Consider the following 19,255-nt stretch of genomic DNA (forward strand, 5'->3'; position numbering starts at 1 on the left):
CTAGAACAGCTGCAGTAGAATCTAATCAAGAAACACAACCCAATGTGATTTTTGTACAGTGGCAACATTGTGTTAATTTTAAAATGAAAATAAAAGAGGATTTGAATGCATGTGAAACCAAAAGAACCACCAGTAAAGAACTTAAATCTGGCAAATCTGCAGGGGGCACTTTCAGATGTAAAGGAATTACAGTGATAAGGTATCAAGAGAGGCCATGTAAAGTTACATCACTTGTATTGCAGAGTGCTGAGATTTTAAATATGTCCCAGCAAAGAGAGAGAGACTGCGTTTGGTCACCAGAACTGTCGCAAGCTACTTTAACACCTTGTATAAGTCTCATAGTGTGGCACACCCCTTAACTTGAAGGTGAGGAGCCAAAAAAAAAAAAAAAAGTTACTTCCACTATCTGGCACTCCTTATCTAAGGAGCAAGCCTTCACATTTATGCTGGGGGAGGGGTTTGGTGGGGTTCGGGTTAAGCCTTGTCCCATTCATACAGATCTATTCTTTTAAAACAAAAATAAGTTCTTCTGTCTTACACTGTAGTAAACTGCATGCCACATTTGTAACAAGCAGCTGCCCATTTATGCCACACATGAAGTGCTCTTTTTCTTCAGTTTTGACCACAAATGCAAAGCTGGTAAGACACTTAAAACCGATTGGCATGTGACAATCGTCCCTTTAACACTTTGAGTCTGAGTTGGCTGCCTGTTTTGCCCACCATGGCTACACTTTTGATGGTCATTAACATTATTTCGTAACATTTGCCATCACAGGAGAAGCACAGCAAGGGCACATTATTTGCACTAAGCCCTGTAGCTTTTATATAGTTGTAAAATGTTGATGTTATTCACATCACATTATTAAGGTCAACTGCAGACACACAAGGCTTTTCTTAGATCATCAAAAACTAACAGCAGACTAACGTGTGTAAACTGGGTTACTTGTATTCTGCTATTGCCAAACTGTTTGTGTGCCATGCTGCTTGGATTTCAGTTACAGGAATTCATTACATTGTTTCAAGAAGCCACCAAAAATTACTAAGTAAAATATAGTGTGCTGCAAAGGTCTTTATTTCCTTTAGATACGTATCTACCCCTTGCATTTGTATGGATCTGTTAGTGCGTGTAATTCTGCGTAATAAGGGGCAGCTGTACTATCATCACTATTCTGAAGAATGACATTGCCTTCTCAATGTGCAGAGTCCCTAACACTGCATCATAGCATCAGCCCTGTCTGCTAAGTCAGTCCCCTTCTCTGGATAGTTTACAAAGTCTGTATGTTTTGCAAGTAATACATGCAAGATTTTGTAGGTCGTATTACATTTTACAAGAGTTGCCTTAATCGTTGCATTCTGACTTTGTGATGATAGCAACAAAATTTAAGGTAGACTGAGAGATGCTCTTCAAAAATATTATTTGAATTAATGTCAAATAAAGCTTAAGATGTCTTTTTAAACATTGTCATTTTGATGCTTTGTATTTTGCTAACCCCTTTTTATATCCAGTGGAAGTCCAGTAAAATGTTTGTTCAGTGTCCCATAGGTAACCAAGGTGTAAACAAATAATTTGTTAGTGTGCCATTTGTGTTCAGTTTAAATAACTGAAAATTATTTTATATATTTTACTTTGACATATTTCATAAAACTGTATGGCTTTTTTCCTATTGTGCAGTCCATTTTTTCCAGTTAGTACTCCAGTCTTGTCTTCCGTAGAAGTGTACTTCTCTTGAGTGTGAGCTACCCCAGAAAACATGTCAATTGTAATTGGTTGAACCAGTTTTGAAATCCCTCACTGGCCTGGAGTTGCCTGTACGAACCATAAAGCTGGCAAAGTGGAGAACTTTGAACAAGGAACTACCACTGTTGCAGACAGAAGCGAAGTTTTAACTTGTGTTTGTAGTTGTACCCTGTCCGATGTGTTGGTCAGACATCATGGGGGGTGGGTGCAGTGGTGTTCTGAAGGGATTTGCCCCACCTACATGGGGATGAGTTCCTCAGTCTTTCCACCCACAAAGTGTCTCTGTACTAAGACTGCACACCTGAGCTATCACTGCCAGCACTCCATTGCATCAGCCGCATCTCCAGAAAATCTCCATAAATCTACTCCATGAGGACAGACAAATCAACAAATGCCTGTCACAGACACACCCCCATTGGCTCCAGCAAGTGCCTAAGCCATTAGTCGCACCTTAGTTGCGTATGGCTTTATCCATCTGTGGTAACACGAGCTGGCATTGCTGTTGTGTAATCCTTTATGCAGGTTCCTTACTAGTTTTATTCTCCTTCATTGCTGTTGTGTAATCCTTTATGCAGGTTCCTTACTAGTTTTATTCTCCTTCATTGCTGTTGTGTAATCCTTTATGAAGGTTCCTTACTAGTTTTATTCTCCGTCATTGCTGTTGTGTAATCCTTTATGCAGGTTCCTTACTAGTTTTATTCTCCTTCGTTGCTGTTGTGTAATCCTTTATGCGGGTTCCTTACTAGTTTTATTCTCCTTCGTTGCTGTTGTGTAATCCTTTATGCAGGTTCCTTACTAGTTTTATTCTCCTCCTTTGCTGTTGTGTAATCCTTTATGCAGGTTCCTTACTAGTTTTATTCTCCTTCGTTGCTGTTGTGTAATCCTTTATGCAGGTTCCTTACTAGTTTTATTCTCCTTCATTGCTCTTGTGTAATCCTTTATGCAGGTTCCTGACTAATTTTATTCTCCTTCATTGCTGTTGTGTAATCCTTTATGCAGGTTCCTGACTAGTTTTATTCTCCTTCATTGCTGTTGTGTAATCCTTTATGCAGGTTCCTTACTAGTTTTATTTTCCTTCATTGCTGTTGCGTAATCCTTTATGCAGGTTCCTTACTAGTTTTATTCTCCTTCATTGCTGTTGTGTAATCCTCTATGCAGGTTCCTTACTAGTTTTATTCTCCTTCATTGCTGTTGTGTAATCCTCTATGCAGGTTCCTTACTAGTTTTATTCTCCTTCATTGCTGTTGTGTAATCCTCTATGCAGGTTCCTTACTAGTTTTATTCTCCTTCGTTGCTGTTGTGTAATCCTCTATGCAGGTTCCTTACTAGTTTTATTCTCCTTCATTGCTGTTGTGTAATCCTTTATGCAGGTTCCTTACTAGTTTTATTCTCCTTCATTGCTGTTGTGTAATCCTTTATGCAGGTTCCTTACTAGTTTTATTCTCCTTCATTGCTGTTGTGTAATCCTTTATGCAGGTTCCTTACTAGTTTTATTCTCCTTCATTGCTGTTGTGTAATCCTTTATGCAGGTTCCTTACTAGTTTTATTCTCCTTCATTGCTGTTGTGTAATCCTTTATGCAGGTTCCTTACTAGTTTTATTCTCCTTCATTGCTGTTGTGTAATCCTTTACGCAGGTTCCTTACTAGTTTTATTCTCCTTCATTGCTGTTTTGTAATCCTTTATGCGGGTTCCTGACTAGTTTTATTCTCCTTCATTGCTGTTGTGTAATCCTTTATGTGGGTTCCTTACTAGTTTTATTCTCCTTCGTTGCTGTTGTGTAATCCTTTATGCGGGTTCCTTACTAGTTTTATTCTCCTTCATTGCTGTTGTGTAATCCTTTATGCAGGTTCCTTACTAGTTTTATTCTCCTCCTTTGCTGTTGTGTAATCCTTTATGCAGGTTCCTTACTAGTTTTATTCTCCTTCGTTGCTGTTGTGTATTCCTTTATGCAGGTTCCTTACTAGTTTTATTCTCCTTCGTTGCTGTTGTGTAATCCTTTATGCAGGTTCCTGACTAGTTTTATTCTCCTTCATTGCTGTTGTGTAATCCTTTATGCAGGTTCCTGACTAATTTTATTCTCCTTCATTGCTGTTGTGTAATCCTCTATGCAGGTTCCTGACTAGTTTTATTCTCCTTCATTGCTGTTGTGTAATCCTTTATGCAGGTTCCTTACTAGTTTTATTCTCCTTCATTGCTGTTGTGTAATCCTTTATGCAGGTTCCTTACTAGTTTTATTCTCCTTCATTGCTGTTGTGTAATCCTTTATGCAGGTTCCTTACTAGTTTTATTCTCCTTCATTGCTGTTGTGTAATCCTTTATGCAGGTTCCTGACTAGTTTTATTCTCCTTCATTGCTGTTGTGTAATCCTTTATGCGGGTTCCTTACTAGTTTTATTCTCCTTCATTGCTGTTGTGTAATCCTCTATGCGGGTTCCTTACTAGTTTTATTCTCCTTCGTTGCTGTTGTGTAATCCTTTATGCGGGTTCCTTACTAGTTTTATTCTTTTTCGTTGCTGTTGTGTAATCCTTTATGCAGGTTCCTTACTAGTTTTATTCTCCTCCTTTGCTGTTGTGTAATCCTTTATGCAGGTTCCTTACTAGTTTTATTCTCCTTCGTTGCTGTTGTGTAATCCTTTATGCAGGTTCCTTACTAGTTTTATTCTCCTTCATTGCTGTTGTGTAATCCTTTATGCAGGTTCCTGACTAGTTTTATTCTCCCTCATTGCTGTTGTGTAATCCTTTATGCAGGTTCCTGACTAATTTTATTCTCCTTCATTGCTGTTGTGTAATCCTCTATGCAGGTTCCTGACTAGTTTTATTCTCCTTCATTGCTGTTGTGTAATCCGTTATGCAGGTTCCTTACTAGTTTTATTCTCCTTCATTGCTGTTGTGTAATCCTTTATGCAGGTTCCTTACTAGTTTTATTCTCCTTCATTGCTGTTGTGTAATCCTTTATGCAGGTTCCTTACTAGTTTTATTCTCCTTCATTGCTGTTGTGTAATCCTTTACGCAGGTTCCTTACTAGTTTTATTCTCCTTCATTGCTGTTGTGTAATCCTTTATGCAGGTTCCTGACTAGTTTTATTCTCCTTCATTGCTGTTGTGTAATCCTTTATGCAGGTTCCTGACTAGTTTTATTCTCCTTCATTGCTGTTGTGTAATCCTTTATGCGGGTTCCTTACTAGTTTTATTCTCCTTCATTGCTGTTGTGTAATCCTCTATGGGTTCCTTACTAGTTTTATTCTCCCTTCGTTGCTGTTGTGTAATCCTTTATGCGGGTTCCTTACTAGTTTTATTCTTTTTCGTTGCTGTTGTGTAATCCTTTATGCAGGTTCCTTACTAGTTTTATTCTCCTCCTTTGCTGTTGTGTAATCCTTTATGCAGGTTCCTTACTAGTTTTATTCTCCTTCGTTGCTGTTGTGTAATCCTTTATGCAGGTTCCTTACTAGTTTTATTCTCCTTCATTGCTGTTGTGTAATCCTTTATGCAGGTTCCTGACTAGTTTTATTCTCCCTCATTGCTGTTGTGTAATCCTTTATGCAGGTTCCTGACTAATTTTATTCTCCTTCATTGCTGTTGTGTAATCCTCTATGCAGGTTCCTGACTAGTTTTATTCTCCTTCATTGCTGTTGTGTAATCCGTTATGCAGGTTCCTTACTAGTTTTATTCTCCTTCATTGCTGTTGTGTAATCCTTTATGCAGGTTCCTTACTAGTTTTATTCTCCTTCATTGCTGTTGTGTAATCCTTTATGCAGGGTCCTTACTAGTTTTATTCTCCTTCATTGCTGTTGTGTAATCCTTTACGCAGGTTCCTTACTAGTTTTATTCTCCTTCATTGCTGTTGTGTAATCCTTTATGCAGGTTCCTGACTAGTTTTATTCTCCTTCATTGCTGTTGTGTAATCCTTTATGCAGGTTCCTGACTAGTTTTATTCTCCTTCATTGCTGTTGTGTAATCCTTTATGCGGGTTCCTTACTAGTTTTATTCTCCTTCATTGCTGTTGTGTAATCCTCTATGCGGGTTCCTTACTAGTTTTATTCTCCTTCGTTGCTGTTGTGTAATCCTTTATGCGGGTTCCTTACTAGTTTTATTCTCCTTCGTTGCTGTTGTGTAATCCTTTATGCGGGTTCCTTACTAGTTTTATTCTCCTCCTTTGCTGTTGTGTAATCCTTTATGCAGGTTCCTTACTAGTTTTATTCTCCTTCGTTGCTGTTGTTGTGTAATCCTTTATGCAGGTTCCTTACTAGTTTTATTCTCCTTCATTGCTCTTGTGTAATCCTTTATGCAGGTTCCTGACTAATTTTATTCTCCTTCATTGCTGTTGTGTAATCCTTTATGCAGGTTCCTGACTAGTTTTATTCTCCTTCATTGCTGTTGTGTAATCCTTTATGCAGGTTCCTTACTAGTTTTATTTTCCTTCATTGCTGTTGCGTAATCCTTTATGCAGGTTCCTTACTAGTTTTATTCTCCTTCATTGCTGTTGTGTAATCCTCTATGCAGGTTCCTTACTAGTTTTATTCTCCTTCATTGCTGTTGTGTAATCCTCTATGCAGGTTCCTTACTAGTTTTATTCTCCTTCATTGCTGTTGTGTAATCCTCTATGCAGGTTCCTTACTAGTTTTATTCTCCTTCGTTGCTGTTGTGTAATCCTCTATGCAGGTTCCTTACTAGTTTTATTCTCCTTCATTGCTGTTGTGTAATCCTTTATGCAGGTTCCTTACTAGTTTTATTCTCCTTCATTGCTGTTGTGTAATCCTTTATGCAGGTTCCTTACTAGTTTTATTCTCCTTCATTGCTGTTGTGTAATCCTTTATGCAGGTTCCTTACTAGTTTTATTCTCCTTCATTGCTGTTGTGTAATCCTTTATGCAGGTTCCTTACTAGTTTTATTCTCCTTCATTGCTGTTGTGTAATCCTTTATGCAGGTTCCTTACTAGTTTTATTCTCCTTCATTGCTGTTGAGTAATCCTTTATGCAGGTTCCTTACTAGTTTCATTCTCCTTCATTGCTGTTGTGTAATCCTCTATGCAGGTTCCTTACTAGTTTTATTCCCCTTCATTGCTGTTGTGTAATCCTCTATGCAGGTTCCTTACTAGTTTTATTCTCCTTCATTGCTGTTGTGTAATCCTTTCTGCAGGTTCCTTACTAGTTTTATTCTCCTTCATTGCTGTTGTGTAATCCTTTCTGCAGGTTCCTTACTAGTTTTATTCTCCTTCATTGCTGTTGTGTAATCCTTTCTGCAGGTTCCTTACTAGTTTTATTCTTCTTGTTGTGATAGTGGTTATTTAAAAGTGCATTGCCTTTCAGATGAACTTTCTATATGCACTGAGCTGTCAACAAGCAGGAATTTGGAAAGCTCTGTTTTGGTTGTAATATATAATTTGGGATGCTGCATATACACAAAAACACAAATTGTGCTTTATATATCATTCCATATGCTTTTACCACATCTTTATTTCCCATCTAGATCCCCTGGAGGAAAATCAGGAAGTTAGCATTCCTAGCAACATGAGCACAGCAGCAGAGTTGCTAAAACAAGGAGCAGGTAATAGTACAATATTCAGTTTAACCTGTGCATTTCAGCATAGTATTTTGACACAGCAACTGTCATTAGTATTCATGATTGCAAGGACTCTGTTTTACTTTTACAGTAATAATGCACTGTAATGCACTGGGGCATAATGAATATGTCCACTGTAATGGTATTTTTTTGGCTACTTGTGTGTCAGTCAGCAGTGTTGATACCACTCTGGTAGTTCCTAAGGGGCAGAAACAAATAATTTACTTTCTCAGTGGCTTAAGCCTTTGTACTTTGGTGAAGAAACTAAAGGATACCATTGTCGAGTAATGGGTGTTTAGTAGATGCTCAAGCTCATCTCTTTATTTACTGTTTTTTTTTTCATTAGAGCATGCTTAGATGATAGGCTATATGTGAGGCATCCACATAAAAAAATGTCTGTGGGCCATACTGTTGTGTCTCAGAAAACTGTATTACATTACTGTTCTACATTTAGAAAGGGAAGGTATTACATGTTGCCTCTCAGAGTGAGTTCATTGGTCACACAGTTTTTTTGACGTCTCATTGGAATGTTTTGAGCCAGTTGCATTGCTGTGACTCATGGCCAGCTTATGCCCATTTTATACTGAGTGGTTTACCTGATCACAAAATAATTGGCTAGTAACTGTGGTAGGCAGAGACCTACACCACAAAGGGAAGGAGGAGGAGGGTGGTGGGACAGTCACTACCCACCAGGGTTTATTCGTCATTTTTAAAAGGTGGTCAAGGGGGAGGCAGCAGTGTTTAGGCTAACATTTTTTCTTTGTTTAACAAACTAGAATCAGTGTTTTTCAAGTTTTAGCCACTAAAATATATTATTTTGAAATGTCTCTTGTAAAGAAATTTAGTAACCTTCTTGAAGACATGGCCACAAACACAAACCCCCTACCCCCCAGCTTAGAAAAAAAGAAAATATCTACGACTTCATGGAATTTCTAACCCAGCCTCTTCATCACATCTTTAACCTTTGTCTGACACAAAATATAATGCCAGACATCTGAAAAATAGCTTTTATTTCTTTTTTGCCCAAACCTAAACCTCAAATCACCTCATACTTTCATCCTCTTTCCATCCTACCTACTCCTGGCTAGGTGCTAGAAAAATCATTTACATCCAACTCTCAAGCTACATTCAGCAATACTTTCTTCTTGTCCTAAAATGGCCTGAATTCTAGACCGGTCAGTTCTGTCTCTGATGCCTAACTGATGATTTTCTCTTCATGTGCAAAGGTAACTTGACAGGAAAGATATTCATTGACCTCACAAAAGCCTTTAACATAATACTCCTTCTACTGTCTGTTCAGAACATTGACATTAAAGACACCTCTTTCACCTGGTATCAAAACTCCATGTCAAACAGATTATTTAAAGATAAATTAGTGTCTTCCTTCTCTCTGCTCTCACCTCTTTCAGTGGGAGTACCCTAAGGTTCTCCTGTAGCTCCTTTTCTCCTTTCTATTTTCATTTGTAAACAACCTCATGCCCTTCCTGCAGTACAACTTGCCCGATATGCTGATGACATGATGATCTGTAGTTCTAGCCACAACCATTCTACAATGCAAATACAACTGCAAAAATACCTTAGCTCTCTCAATTCCTGGCCTACTAACCACAAACTAATACTTTGCATGTTTTTTTTAATTTTGAAGGGTTATTTGGCACCACTTAAAAAATCACCAAAGTCGCTCATTGTCACTATCCTTTGTGGCACAACAAAAGAGGCAACCAATGCCTTCAAATACCTCTGTAGTCACTAGCATTCCATACCGACATCGAGAAATCCAGAGCAAAAGTTAACTCACTTCTCTTCAGGGCTATGAAAATCTCACCTTACCTATCCAGCCCAGCCCAGCCAAGGCAGCTATAGGCAAAGAAGTCCTTCTGGCCCTTCTCAAATATGGACTACCCATAATGGCCACAGCCTTTTAAGAAAAACTCATCCACATTATCAAAAACAAAATCTGTTGCTTCATCACTAACTCACCCTCTTCTGACTCTCCTGACCACAGGGTTACCAGATTTCTGAAGGGCCAGGTAGGGACAAAAAAAATAAAAAGGTCTTTCACACTAACTGAAGACCAAAAAAAAATCTTTCATTCCTGTGGAACAGCAGGCAATCTGCATTAAGCAGAAGTGGCTCTGCTTTGTGAATTTTGATTGAGCTTGTATGCTGGTATAGAAGCCAATCAAATATTCACACAGCAGGGCCTCTTCTATTCAATACGGAACAGCCTGCTGTTCTTCATTGAAGAGAAGTGACTCAGCTTTGAGATTTATGATTGGCTTATATACCGGCATATGGGCCAATCATAAATCGCAAAGCGGAGGCTGTTTCGACAGGATTTTAACCGGCAGTGCAGGACTTGGGATTGGGCTTCTGATCCCAGGACAGTCCCACTCAAATAGGGACATCTGGCAACCCTGCCTGTGCACCACTGCCTCACCCTCAGAAAAGCCAAATGGCTCCCAGTGCAGGACAGGGCAGACCCGCTACAAGGTTCTTTCATCTTCAAACATCTCCTAACTGCCAAACTTTATACCAAGCACACACATATGTACATCCTCAACTGCCTGTCCTAAACGCCCCCAGTCCAACTCTCATGAACCAGTCTGCACTGCGCCATCTACCCTTTTTCCATACCTTGCTCCTAAAATAAGGGAATCCCTCCTGCACCTAAATAAACACATACCCCCTTTTCCACCTTCAGAGTTTAGTTAAAAAATTCCTCCCCACCAAACCAAAGTGTACTTGCTACACACTATCCTCCCTCATCTATGAACACCTCAAAAGTCCACCTCCTCCATCTTCCCTGCCCAGACTCTCATTAGCTACAACTTTTCACACCATGATGTAAATCTGAAGTATAATCATGTAAAATGTACATTTCTCTCATAATTGATGTTGCATCTATTAATTGTTACTGTACAGTGCTTTATATATATTACTTTCTGTTTTGTTTATGATATGTACAACTTACTGTCTCTCTGTTTCACTTTTTTCTTCTCTGCGAACTGTGTCCACCAAGCATTAAATGCAAATAGTCAGGTTTATGCATACTATACCAGTAAACAAATGTAAAATAAATTATAATAAGACAAAATATGCTTTTAAAGAGTACATGTTAGACCATTAAAGATATTTGCAAGGTTTGCATGTGGGATCAAAGTTGGACAGTGGCCTAACAATTCACTACACACCAGGAGCTGTTGCTTATGCTGGTAGTATTTCAGAGCTGATTCAGCTGTCCCAGGACACCTTTATGATGCTTGTTACAGAGCCAGAGCTACTGGGAGACTTCAGTGCTATGATCCTGCAGAATAGTGGACTGAATACTGTATTCCTTTCCAGAGATATTAATGAGACAAAATGTCTGGTGTTTGTGAAGACTTGATTTTTGCATTTTTATGTATGGTCTTTGCAAACTTTAAAGCAGTGCAAGATACCTCATAATTTAAGCAGCGGAGCTAAATAATTGGCATTCCTTGGGTGGATTTGGCACTACATCTGATTTATTTATTTATTCTATACTACAGGCCATAAAAACCAGTTTCAGTTCAAGTAATCTGTATCATTTGTTGACGTAACAGTATGCACAGCAAGCTCATAGTCAGGGTCATTGTCACAGAGCCAACTCAGTGTCACGCAAAATTACACATCTTAAATGGATGTCTGTTATTTTATCCTTCAGAGCTGACACATCTGTTACCCATGCAAACTTTGCTGCTGCAGATGAATCTGAAGAATGCTGTAAATGTGAGCTTCAGAGTTCATTTCATAATGCCAGATGCTACTTGTGAAGTCCAGTTTGAGAGTGGACACCTTCTTGACAGCTTCACAGAAAGACATAATCGGTCAGGTCACAGTTCAACTTGAATTACAATTTACAGACTTTTCCGGGCTTCAGTCAGTCATTTATTTATTTTTATTTTAGTTATTTATTTGATAACCAAATAAACCCTTTAGGCACAACTGCCTATTTTCAAGGGTGAACCAGAAGTGTTGTTGGATTAAGTGACTGCTCGGTCACACAGTACTTAAATGTAGATGTGAGGAAATCATACACAGAAGAACAGGCTGAAACTTGGTAGTAGATCATAACATTACTCTTTTCTGCTAAACTGCTAGATGGATATTAAATTAAACTTTCTTTGGTTAGCTCATAATCTGGCTTGCTCTTCCTTTTCTGATGGTATAATACTTGATTCTGCCATCGCAGCATTACATTGTGATGCCACAGCCGAACAGTAGGATCTCAGAGTATAAGGTGCAGACAGAGCAAACAATGAGTGAACCCATACCAGAAAAAAGTCTTGCATTCCATACATATCTAAAATGCAAAGTGAACTGTAGCTAATGTTTTTTTTGAAGTTTTGTGTGAGGTTTCTGTAGTTTGTTACACTTTGTACATGTAAAATTCCTATTTTCCAAGTATTTTGATTGTGCTGTTTTTTTTCTCCCTACAGCTTGCAATGTTCTCTTCCTTAGCTCTGTAGAGACAGAATCTCTGACTGGTCCACAGGCTATTTCCAAGGCTTTGACAGAGACCCTTGGGAAGTCTCCACGACCCAGTGCCATTCTTGTTCACTTTAAGGTTTCAGCGCAAGGCATCACTCTGACTGACAACATGAGAAAGTAAGTGAAATCCTCGCATTAGAGTATCTGCTACACTGCTTGCTTGTAAAGAGTAAACTGTCCTGGAAAATCTGGTGCAGAGATGTGTTTTCTGCATCTACAAATGCAGTTCAACTTTAGAATATTTTGAAAAAGTGGTCTCCAGTAATGCACCATTAAGGAGGATTGCACTTAATATAGTGAAAGTTTCAGTGATAATTAATGCTTTTGATCAGCCTGAAATATTTACATCTAACTTCAAGCCTTTAGCATGAAGTTAACTCCCCTATTTTTCTTTCATATTACAGTGTTTTCCAGGAAAACTCAAGTGTTTTTTTTTCTGTTTGTTAACTAGTGAAAGAATGTACATGTAAAAGAATGTAGTTAGAGAGAGGATATTAGTACCGCTGTAGTGATGTATTTGAACATTTCCTGTTAGGTTAACTACACAATTGTACTGCTGTCTTAATTAGATCACCTTTGCAGTAACTATTAAATATGGGACCACAACTGCCAAGGCTTAAGTAAAAAAAAATCTGGATGAAAAGGACCACAGTCTAGAATCCCTGAAGAACAGATCAAGCTTGTCGTGTTTGATAAATATATAAGCGGGGACCAAGTAGCTGCTTCTTAAATCAATTTAGAATCCACAGCCTTCCAGAAAGCCCCAGGTGAAGCAATTGCTCTAGCAGAATGAGCCATGACACACTCAGGAGGATTTTTGCCATGGTGCCATATAGACACGGTTTGGTTAGAGGCTGACTGTCCCTTTCTTTTACTATCATGACATAAAAAGTTGACAAGATTTTCTGAAGTTTTTAATTTTATCTAGATAATATCTCACCTTTCTGTGAAGATTTGGTCAGTGAAGAGTCCTTTCTCCCTTGTTTTGTGGATTAGTATAGAAAAGAAGGAGATGAATAATTTGATTAGGGGTAAAGTCAAGAGACAACTTTAGGCATGAAAGGAGAATTGATCCTCAGGCTAACTTAATTCTTGTGGAGGATCAGAAAAGGCTGAATTAGATATAAAGGCTTACAATTCAAATACCCATCTAGCAGAAGTTAAATTACCAGCAGGGGCAGTCTTCCAGGTTAGTAACTTTAGAGAAGAGCTGGTATCAAAGGGAGGCAAAGTTAGTTTTTGTAAAACAAAATTCATATTTCAAGAATGAGCCAACATTTTTTCATACGGTTCTGATATATCTCCTTTAAAATTGCTTGACTTGGTATAAAGAGAAAAGAGGGGGAATACTGTGGCAGACAGGCTGAAATGGTCAAATGATATATCTTTATAGAAGTGTACAATAGGCCAGTATTAAGTAATTCTTACAGGTAATGGAGAAACAAATGTGTCCCTACTTAAATGGGTCCTGTCCTCTATTTAGACACCAAAAATGAGAGTCTTTTCTGTTTGGATAAAGTACAATTGTGTACACTTACCATAAATGTAGACATTCAAGTGTGTTCACTGTTGCAGACATTACATTTGGGTTATCATTCTGCCTGATTAACAAAGTCTTGGGTCCTGTGTCGGTTGCTGTCCCTTCTTCCATGATGTCAGGGGTATAAAACATGCAGCTGACGCTATTAAATCAGTTTTTCTTGCCCCAGATGTCAGGTGTCTCCCTAATGGGAAGCAATTTAAAACTATAAATACAAGGATATAACTCCAACAAAAAAACAAATACACCAAAAAGCTTTTTGAGCATAGTAAGGGAGAGTAGAGGTATAGCCAAAAGAAGAAAGGGGGCTGGAGGGAGGGTAACCAGGACTGCAACAGTGAATACGCTCAAACATCTACATTTATGGTAAGTGTACACAACTGTACTATGTTCTTCATGTTTCACTGTTGCAGTCATTACATGTGGGTAGATTCCCAAAGCTAAGGTTGGGAGGAGGAATTTAAATAGAATTAGGACCAGCTATAAGGCCCTGCAAGACTGCAGTGGCAAAGCCATCTCTGGTTTTAGAGAAAATTGGCAAATGATAATGCTTGGTGAAAGTATGTACAGAACTCCAGGTAGCAGCTTCTAGGATGTCCCTTGTAGGGATGCCCCTGAGAAAGGCTGTAGAGATAGATGCAACTCTGGTTGAATGGGGTCTGATGCCCTGTGGGATAGGTTTTCCATGGTGCTTATAGCAGAAATGAATGCAGTGGCCTATCCATTTTGAAATGGTTGTCTTTGAAATAGCTTTCCCCTCTGTCCCTGCAGCAAATGCCACCAGCAGTTGTTCAGATTTCCATTGAGGTTTAGTCCTGTCCAAGTAGAATCTAAGTTGTTTGTGCACATCTGAGTGCAGTATCCGTTCCCCTTTGTTCTGTGGGTTAGGAAAGAAGGTAAGTAAATGCATGGACTGATTAAGAGCCACACCGGATACCACCTTTGGCATGAAGGAGGGATTGTTTCTGAGGGACACCCTGTCCGCATGAAAGATGATGAAAGGCTCCACTGCCATAAGGGCCTGTAATTCAGATACCCTTCTTGCAGAAGTGATTGCTAAAAAGAAAGCTGTTTTCCAGGAAAGGAATTTTAAATCTGCAGTAGCAGCTGGCTCGAAAGGAGGAAGAGTGAGTTTCTCCAAGACAAAGTTAAGGTTCCAGGCTGGAGTAGGAGCTCTCCTGGGTGGCCTTAAATTTTTGGTCCCTCTGAGGAATTGCTTGAGCAGTGGGTGAGAGAAGAGGGGAGGCTGTGTGCTATAATGAGCTGAAATGCTTGAGGCATGAATTTTTATGAAGGAAAAGGACAAGCCCTTATGAAGCATCTCAGTCAAATATTATAGAATCTGAGGTAAGTTGGGCACTGCTGGGCTCATCCCTTGAGATTGGTTCCAGGCACAAAATCTTTTCCAGTTTGCAGCATAAGATTTTCTAGTACTAGGCCTCCTTGCCTCTAAAATGATATCCATCACTGATTTACTGATGGATGGTAAAGGAGAGATTAGGTAATTAGCCAGGCTGCTAGGTTCAGGGTTTGCAGCTGAGGGTGCAGAATCTGGTTCACCTGCTGAGATAACAGGGAAGGAGTCTGAGCCAGGTGCCACGGGGCCAAGCGTGACACACTGCACAAGAGGGGGTACCAGTGTTGGCGGGGCCAGTCTGGTTCAATTAAAATCGTCCTTGGCTTGTCCTGTTTGATCTTTATTAGTACCTTGGAGAGCAGAGGCAGAGGAGGAAAGGCATAAACTGATAGTTTTTTCCAGCTGAAGGATAGAGCATCCACTTTCCAAGCTAGCTTGTGGGGAATCCTTGTGCAAAATTTGTCCAATTGATGGTTCTGGGGGGAGGCAAACAGGTCTATATCTGGGTTCCCCCATTTGCTTGTCAACATGTTGAAAATCCTTGGTTCAAGTTTCCACTCGTGTGGGTCCATGAGGTTTCTACGTAGTTCGTCTGCCAGTGTATTTAGTTTTCCTGGCAGGAATTGAGCTTGTAGATCCACTTGGTAGCTCAAGGCTGTGTTCCACAATGCCATGGCTGGTCTGCAGAGGGGGTAAGAATGTGTACCCCCCTGCTTGTTTATGTACCACATGGCAGTGGTGTTGTCGGTCTTTACCATTAGTTGTCCTGGAAGAATGTGGTCCTTGAAGGCTATCAGAGCATTCTGTACAGCTAACATTTCCTTTTGATTTATGTGCAGGTGCATTTGACTTGGGTTCCATTTGCCCTGAATGCACTTCCCTGCCAGGTGAGCCCCCCATGCATAGTCTGATGCATCTTTTGTTAAGGTTTGGGTGGCAGGGGGTAGTGTGAGTGGTAGTCCCCTGTTTTGGTGACAGTCCTCTGCCCACCAAAGGAACTCAAGGCGTAGGCAAGGTATGATAGGAATCATTGCTTCTAGATCCTGTGAATGTTGATACCATAAGCTTTTGAGATACCATTGTAGTTTCCTCATATGCAGCCTTGCATATGGAATTAGAAGAATCCAGGAGGCCATGAACCCCAAGGCTTGCAGTATTTGCCTTGCAGATTACTGGGTTTTTGTGGCCACCTGTTTGAAGTAGGTTGTCAAATGAATCCGTTTCTCTGGCATGAGGAGAGTCATCTGGGAAGTTGTGTTCAAGCTTGCTCCCAGGAATATAATTTGTTGACAGGGTACCAGGTGTGATTTATTTTTGTTTATGGTGTACCCCAGACAGGTCAGCACCCTTTATGCCAGATGATTCAAAAGTATGTCCTGGCTTTCTGCCTGAATTAGACAGTCGTCCAGGTATGGGTATATTTGAATATTTCTTTGCCTGCAAAATGCAATGACTGGAGCTAGGCACTTTGTGAATACCCTGGGTGCAGTAGATAAGCCAAAGGGCAGTGCAGAGAACTGATAGTGCATGTAGCTGCAAGACTCCCTGATAGGGATGTGCAGGTATGCTTCTTTTAAGTCCAGTGTTGCCAACCATGCATCCTTGCTTAGCATAGGAAGCAGCTGGTGAAGAGTCAGCATTTTGAATTTTGGAATCACCAGAAAGGTGTTTAGAGTAGAAAGGTCCAGGATAGGACGCCATGTATTGCCTTTTCTGGGTACCAGGAAAAGACTCGAATAGAAACCATGTCCCTTTTCCTCTTCTGGCACCAGCTGAATAGCCCCCGTGCTTAAGAGAGAGAGTACTTGATTTTGGGCATCTGCCCACTGATTTGGGGGTAGATCTGGCCACCCGCTTGGTGTTGGTAACGGGTGGAAGTGAAATCTGTATCCTTGGGACACTATATTTAAAACCCATTTGTCCTGGGTAATGAGTTCCCAGTTTTTGGCCTGCAGACCAATCTTTCCCCCTAAAAGAGCATTCAGTTAGGAAGTGCTTGGAAGTTTTAAAAGCAAGTCATTGAGACAGTTTTCCATAGGGGGAAGTCTTACTACTCCCAGATTTGGATGCGGAACCCCCCACTGCTTAGTCTTCTGTGTCCCCTGGAACTGAAACCTGGGGTTTCTGCTGTGTCTGGGTTTGGCTTGAGAAGACCTGGAAGGGGCTGGAAAGGATCAATTCTTAGAGGGCCAGTGCCTACTAAATCTAGGAGGCTGAACCTGTAAGAAAATCTTTAACAGTTTGCATAGATTTAGCTTTATCTTCCATCTTTTAAGAACTTCCTCGGCTTTGTTGCCAAACAGGTGGTCCTGATTTAAGGGAGCATCTAACAGTTTAGCTTTAACATGATCAGGCAGAGATTGCTCCTTAAGCCAAGCATGCCTTCTGAGCACAGACCCAGTAACAGCAGCCCTGCAAGAGGCCTCTAATGAATCAAATCCACATTGCAAAGTATGTTTTCCAACCTGTTCAGCAAAATGCATTAAATCCTGTAATTCTTTATTTTCAGCACAGTCAGGAATCAACATAATTTTCTGTTTAGGCAATCCAATAACATGTTGTTGATAATTTAACATATGAAACTGGCAGTTTAAAGCCCTAATAGCCAAGGTTGCAGAAGTGTAAACCTTCTTACCCCATCTATCCAGAGCCCTGGAGTCTCTATCAGAAGGGGTAGGATTTTTAGCAGTAGAAGCCTTAATGCCCTTGGGTCCCTGTGAAATAGTGTCTGGATCCACAATAGGATTTTTAAAAAGGAACTTGTGTGAATCAGGAACCCTGTAATATCTGTCAGGTTTTCTGGGAGCAGAAGGCAAAGAATCAGGGGCCAAACTAGATTCTGAAAAGGCATCATCCACAATGTCTAGTACAGGAGGTATAGCTAAAGGTCTATGCTGAGGTAGGACTAAGAAATCCCTAAGCCTCTTTTTTGAATCAGAAAAACCCTGGCTTTCCCAGTGGAAATGCTCCCTTAGAGTATGTAAGGTTTCACCAAAAGAAAATTCCTCTGGAGGGGAAGCAGCGGGAATAGAGTCCTCCGCATCAGAATCCTCATAAGTAGATATGGGCAAATCCAGATCATCAGAAGAATTAGAAAAATCAGAATCCTGGTCAGAAGATTCATAAACAACTTCAGTCCTAGGTCTCTTAGAAGGGGAGGTTGGCTTCCCCTGATTTGAGTTATAAGATCTTCAGCCATTCTTATCATTTGTTTTTTTAGGCATAGATGCCTGAGCATGCTGCCTGGTCATCGGTTTTATAGGCATGGTTCGAGATTTAGGCCTAAATGAAGAAGGAGGCGTCGGTTTAATATGCAAGTCCATAGACCTGAATATACCCTCAGAAGCTGGTGCCTGCACAGTGGTTCCGGACCCATCCAAGGTAGAGACATCCGCAGGTTCCACAGTTGAAGCATCTCGCGGCATACTGGACTCTCAATGGGTCTCAGTAGAGGCCTGCGAATCAGAAGTAGTGGGTATCATGGGCTGCAAAAGCGCCTCACTGAGTACCGGTGAACTGGCGACTGGCTTAGGAGAAGCGTCGGCAGCTTTGGACCTAAGCGGCCTGTCTCTGTCTTTATCTTTGCGTTTTATTCAGAATCCCGGTAGTCGGATGGCTAATCGACAACATTTCAGGATAATTAAACTGAGAACCGAAATATTTAGAGGTGAAAATATACCGACTATGGATAGTGTGCTTATTAAATAAAGCACAAAACCGACAGCAAGGTACGTCATGGTCAGGGACTAGGCAAGGAATACAGTACGGATGAAAATCTTTGTGAGGTATTTGCTTTCCACAAGTAATGCAATTATTAACGTTTACTGACATCAGTAAGGAGCAAGAAAAAGTTTCGCCAACGGGGTACTTAGCTTTAGTTGAAGACTTTGGTTCTGAAACTCGAAAACAAAAATTTCAGGAGTCTGCCGACCGGCACTTGCGAACTGCTTCTGCTTTGGGCACTGCATGGCAAGAAAGACTGATGTAATGGCAACTGCTGCATGTTTTATACCCCTGACGACCAGACGTCATGAAAGAAGGGACAGCAACCGACGCAGGACCCAAGACTTTGTTAATCAGGCCGAATGAGGGCTACCTTCAAGCAGATAACCCAAATGTAATGACTGCAACAGTGAAACATGAAGAACATCTTAGGTTTTCTTGAATCCTGCAGTACCTGTTGCAAGTCTTCAGAAAAATGGTACATAAAAGGATCAAAAACCTATCGTCTATCTGCTAGATTTACATTTTTAATATTGGGATGATTAGAAATTCATTGTCCTCTGGGAGTAAGGAAATATATGTAGCGCAATCCACTTGATGGAACAACACTCGATCAGGTAGGATGCCGGCAATAAAGGCTATACGCAGCTTCCCTTAAAAACAGTTTAATGAGTTCAAGATGTCATAAAAATTCAAAGATAAAAACCACTTCAAACAACGTTAAGCGCTTTCATCCGCCATCCGGCAGACTTCATCAGAACAATATGCTTTGGCTGCTGCTCCCTTTTTAACTCAAAATCGGCGCCAAAACTTCATGACAAATCATT

At 40.2% G+C, this 19,255-nt stretch overlaps 1 protein-coding gene across 4 annotated transcripts in view; it reads left to right on the top strand.

Moving 5' to 3' along the window:
• TNS2 (tensin 2) overlaps positions 1-19,255 on the top strand; it is a 1,145,004-nt gene that overhangs the window by 1,079,166 nt on the left and 46,583 nt on the right. For all 4 annotated transcript variants that reach the window (XM_044083852.1, XM_044083850.1, XM_044083851.1 and 1 more), the window contains 2 exons: positions 7,204-7,281; positions 11,757-11,925. In XM_044083852.1, coding sequence (XP_043939787.1) covers positions 7,204-7,281; positions 11,757-11,925 — 247 coding nt within the window. The remainder of the gene's footprint in view (positions 1-7,203; positions 7,282-11,756; positions 11,926-19,255) is intronic.

The sequence above is a fragment of the Protopterus annectens genome, chromosome 9.part0, assembly GCF_019279795.1.
Source record: "Protopterus annectens isolate FY-2018-M chromosome 9.part0, PAN1.0, whole genome shotgun sequence".
Classification (NCBI taxonomy): Eukaryota; Metazoa; Chordata; order Ceratodontiformes; family Protopteridae; genus Protopterus; species Protopterus annectens.